Source organism: Rutidosis leptorrhynchoides, chromosome 3, assembly GCF_046630445.1.
Source record: "Rutidosis leptorrhynchoides isolate AG116_Rl617_1_P2 chromosome 3, CSIRO_AGI_Rlap_v1, whole genome shotgun sequence".
Taxonomy (NCBI): domain Eukaryota; kingdom Viridiplantae; phylum Streptophyta; class Magnoliopsida; order Asterales; family Asteraceae; genus Rutidosis; species Rutidosis leptorrhynchoides.
The window spans coordinates 178,296,873-178,302,529 of record NC_092335.1 but is presented as its reverse complement, the minus strand read 5'-3'; the positions used below and the strand labels follow the sequence as shown (position 1 = coordinate 178,302,529).

The window sequence follows — 5,657 nt, the reverse complement described above, 5'->3', positions numbered from 1 at the left end:
GCTTGAAGATTTCTTGAAGCAAAAGCCATAGAATATTCTAGAGATATGCTTGTTATTTAAGAAGATTTGTTTTGAAGATTTAATTTTATCTCCAGAATTTACTTCCTAGTTATTAGCAAATTTGGTTTGTTTTTAGTTTATCTTTTCCATATTTATAGCTAAGTAGTTTTGGAAACCAAATCTCCAGATTTAGTTTTTATCCCTATAAATAGGGACGTATGGTTCATTTGATACATGTACTTTTTCACGATTAATATCATTTGTCTTCTATTCTATAATCGTGTTCTCTCATTCTCTGTATTATTAATTCTTATTTATTGTTTGAGTGAGAGTCTGATGTTCATAGATCAAATACGGTGAACTAATACTATGTATATAAGTAAGCAATAATGAACCCTGCCAAGAGAAAACCGTATATGATAACTTACTTGAAAACTCAATGCTTTCTTAAGTTGTTTCAAACCTTTTATTGCTTGTGGTCGTTTTTCTCTATTATCATGTAAGCAATTGCAAGCAATCTTTTGAAATATAGTGAATGCTTTCGGCATAATCTGTCCTTTGATTTTTTCAAATACCACATCATTGTGTTTTCCCTTTTTAAAGTAGTGTTTAACGAAACTTGGTAGGGACATACCTTCCTGTTTGTGAATCAAATACTCCGATCTTCCACCTAAGATTTCAAATAAAACTACACCAAGAGAATATATATCGAATTCTTTGGTTAAAATTCCTGATTTCAGGTAAACTGGATCCACGTAGCCCTGTGTGCCACACGCAGGATCGACGACAAAATCGACGACATTTTGGTACGGATCCATATATATTGCACTTATCAAGGAAAGCCCAAAATCGACAAGTTTTGCATTCCAATCACTAGTTAGCAAAATGTTAGCGGTTTTGATGTCCCTATGTATCACCGTTGCTTGTATTCCTATTCCACTATGAAGGAAATCCAATGCGGTTGCAACATCAATGCATATGTTGAGTCGTGCCGTCCAATTAAGGCGAGCATCATTCAAGTACCTATCAAGACTTCCTCTTGACACATACTCATAAACAATGATTTTTGCATCTTTTTCGGCACAGTAGCCTACAAGACTGATGATGTTATTGTGCTTATACTTGGAAAGAATTTGAAGCTCATTCCAAAATTGTTTATCCCCCTACCCACCCTTTATATCCAATAGCTTTGCAACAATTGTATGATCACCCTTTGGAAGTTTTCCTTTATAAACCTTCCCAAACCCTCCTTTGCCAATACAATGTTTATCATCGAAGTTTTCAGTGGCAATTTGTACATCCTCAAGTGAAATCCTGAGGGTGTCTGTATGGTTTTTCTGCCAAAATTGACACAAATTATATAAATATACATATATACATATTACATATACATGCATTATAACAAAAGGAAATTTAAAAGTTCTTACAATTTTGTAGTTCTTGTTTGAATATATATATATATATATATATATATATATATATATATATATATATATATATGTTTAATCAATGACTAAGCAACTTTAGTTGCTAAGTGGGGATAAGCAAAATCAATTTTTATTTTTTTTAGATTCATAAATCTGCATCAAAATGCTCTCCTAATATATATTTTTATAAGCCAAAAACATTCGAAATCGTTAACAAATCGATGATGAATGATAATAATCTTGATGAATGATTAATTTATCATTCATCTGAAGAGTGAATGAATAATTAATTTATCACAAAGTGGTAGGATCAAGAGGGAAGTAACCAATCGGGGGAAGCAATTTTTTTTTCTTCGTTTTTTGAAAAAACTTTGTTCACGAACATTATAGATATGATGAAAATATGAACATTTAATAAAGACACTTTGTGATAAATGTTTTTATTTTGGCGGGAAAACGCTCGAAGAAGTAATATATAACAATTATCGTGTTCTTCGAGCGTATGTTGAGGTTTTAGATATTAGGGTTTATAGGGTTTAGATATTAGGGTTTAGAAATTTAGGGTTTAGGGTTTAGATTTAGGATTTAGATTGAGTTTTTAACACGAACGGTTTAGAGTTTAGAGTTTAGGGTTTGGTGTTTTGGGTTTATGGAATAAACCCAAAACACCAAACCCTAAATCCTAAACCCTAAACTCTAAATCGGGCTAAATTTTACTACACAAAACATGAAGAAAAAAAAGGTTAACATTCTTCACGAACAATATTATCTTGAATGTTATTTTTGTCGATCGTTTTCCCGCCAAAATAATAACATTCATCATGAAGTGTCTTTTCTAAATGTTCATATTTTCATCCAATCTATAATGTCCGTGAACAAAGTTTTTTCAAAAAACGAAAAAAAAAAATTTGATTCCCTCCGCTTCCCTCCGATTGGTTACTTCCCCATTGATCCTGCCCCTATATATACATATGTATATGTATACATATACATATGTATATGTATACATATATATATATATACATATATATATATATATATATATATATATATATATATATATATATATACATATATATATATAGGGGCATGATCAATGGGGAAGTAACCAATCGAGGGAAGGCAAAAAATTTTTTTTGTTTTTTTGAAATCTTTTTTTTTTCAGGCATCAAGATCACACGAAAATATGAACATTTAAAAAAGACGCTTCGTGATGAATGTTATTATTTAGGCGGGAAAACGATCGACAAAAATAACATTCAAGATAATATTGATCGTGAAGAATGTTAACGTTTTTTTTCTTCATGTTTTGTGAAGTAAAATTTAGCCCGATTTAGAATTTAGGGTTTTGGGTTTGGTGTTTTGGGTTTAGTCCTTAAACCCAAAACCCAAAACCCCAAGCCCTAAACCCTAAACTCTAAACCGTTCGTGTTAAAAACTCAATCTAAACCCTTAATCTAAACCCTAAACCCTAAATTTCTAAACCCTAATATCTAAACCCTATAAATCCTAATATCTAAAACCTCAACATACGCTCGAAAAACACGATAATTGTTATATATTACTTCTTCGAGCGTTTTTCCGCCAAAATAAAAACATTTATCACAAAGTGTCTATATTAAATGTTCATATTTTCATCCAATCTATAATGTTCGTGAACAAATTTTTTTACAAAAAACGGGGAAATTTTTTTTTTTGCTTTCCCCCGATTTGGTTACTTCCCCCTTGATCCTACCAATATATATATATATATATATATGGATGATAGTAAATAGCGTGAGACAGTTTACAAGTTTTTGAATGCTAGGCGAGTTTTAATGAGAATGAGTGAAAAATATCCTTTTATACCCTTTTCTTTGTTAACGATATGAAATGAATATGAATGATTAAAAGATATATTTACTGATATGAGAAAAAAATGTGAGTTGACAAAGACTTAACTTACTTGATATGATAAGGCTTTCTCGAGCTCCTCTACAACTTCCTTCATTGTCGGACGAGACTCTTCATCGTAATACACACAATTCTCTGCTATGTCCGTAAAGGTGTAAACAGAATCTTTGTTGGGACCCCCAAACAGGGTAAAACTGTTTTCCAGACTTTCTTCCATTATTATAGGGTCAATCATTTCAAGGTAGAAGTCATTATTTCGGACCATAGATGCTAGTCCTTCGCCGCCACTCCTAGTGTAAATATCATCATTGGCTAACTTCCCACCTGCAATCTCAAACAAAAGTACTCCAAAACTATATACATCTATTGCTCTTTGTCTTTTACATTTACCCGTCTTCAGAAATTTTGGATCCTGGTAATAAAAGGTCTTATTGAGAAAGTCTTGAATGAAATGAAAGTCATTTCGTTTCGGTTGAATGATTTCAGAGTAGTTAAAATCACAAATCTGTGCTCTAAAATTCTCATCTACGATAATTGCAGAGCTCATAATACCACGATGTAATATCATCCTTTTGTCTTCCTTCTCATAATGTAGGTACTTCAACCCATATGCAACATCAAGACATATTCTCAAACGTTTTGACCATGTAAGCATCTTAGACTTCTCTTTGCGCAGCAAATATTCATGAAGGCTTTCATGAATAGGAATCTCATAAACGAGGATCATCTCGAGATATTCATCACAAAATCCAACAAGAGTGACAATGTGAGGATGCTTACAAGTTGTAAGCATTTTAATTTCATTAACTAGTAACTCTGTTCCATCTTTGTATTCTGCATGGAGACGTTTGATAAGTACAGTGGAGCGTGTCTTGGGTAGTTCACTTCTATTCTTCTCTTCTACAAAGCCAAACTTCTCTTGATCAAAATGCTCAAGTTCTGCCCTGTAACAGCGACAAAATTCGTCAACTCTGACACAATATCCCTTAGAAAAGTTATCGGTGGCCAACAATATGTCACTGAGTCGAATACGAAGATGCTCAAAGAGATTTGCTTGCAACATTTTGATAAGGGTTAATTACTCTTTGAACTTGTACTTTGCTAGAAGTATATAAACAAAATTGAAAAGAAATCAAAAACTATTTTAGTTTGTCGATTCCTATCGAGCTATTATACTGAAAGTGCCCAAAAATAAAAGTCAATTAACTGAACTACTATATAGAATTCAACACATTGTAGGGATCCAAATTGAAAATGAAACGAACATTATGCTTCGCATATTAAAATGAGAATAAACGAACGTTTTTCATTCAAATTAGAGTGTTCGAGTTATGGGTCAAGATTTAAAAATGGTATCTAAAAAGGGCGTAAACAAAACAAGCTTGAGCTTGGGCCATTAAGCTCTTGAGAGCTTGAGTTCGGCTAGTGAGTAACTTCAAAGTTTTGTGAAACAAAACGTAAAACGTATTTGAAAAAATTTCTAAGTAGAAAGGTTTTTGTTATGTCAAAAATAAGTGTACATGATAGTTATTTAATAGGTTTTGTTATGTCTAAAATAAGTATACATGATAGGTATTTGATAGCAGTACTAGAAGAACATAAAGGTGTAGTTATATAGTGTGTATGTAAATTAAAGAAGTCTATATATATATATATATATATATATATATATATATATATATATATATATATATATATATATATATATATTTATTTATTTATATTTATAATAAATAAAGAATATTTTGACAAACATCTTATCAGGAATTTGTGAATATATATTCAAACTCTTAATTTGTTTGATATAGAGTAGTGAGCTAGGTTGGTAGACATGTAGGAGTAAAAGGTTCTTACGTTAATAGATTATCTATATGTATAATTAGAGGGATACGAACGGTGGTGCAGCTATTTATAGACGTGTTCTTTCTTTTTTGTTAGTATTATATATATATATATATATATATATATATATATATATATATATATATATATATATATATTTTTATAGACGTGTTCTTTTTTTTTTGTTAGTCCTTTATATATATATATATATATATATATATATATATATATATATATATATATATATATATATATTATATATTATATATTATATTTATATATATATATATATATATAATAACAAAGTTAATTTTAGCTAATCAACATTCAAAAATTTTAAATGAAGCAAAAAAGACCATTGGATTAAACATCATCTTTCAATAACAATCATTAAATTACTTGATCAATCAACATTGGTCTGTCTCCTAAATTTCAATTGTTGTTTGAAAAAAATACCCAAAACTAATCCATCCGCTAAAACAGATCAAAACACGG

General features: G+C 30.2%; 1 protein-coding gene across 1 annotated transcript; it reads right to left on the bottom strand.

The window, feature by feature from the left end:
• Positions 1-347: 347 nt before the first annotated feature.
• LOC139900651 (uncharacterized) lies at positions 348-4,383 on the bottom strand. The gene is made up of 3 exons (XM_071883414.1): positions 3,373-4,383; positions 1,172-1,337; positions 348-1,090 (listed from the first exon to the last, which is right to left on the bottom strand). The coding sequence occupies exons 1-3, from the start codon at positions 4,381-4,383 to the stop codon at positions 348-350; spliced, it is 1,920 nt and encodes a 639-aa protein (XP_071739515.1).
• Positions 4,384-5,657: the final 1,274 nt, after the last annotated feature.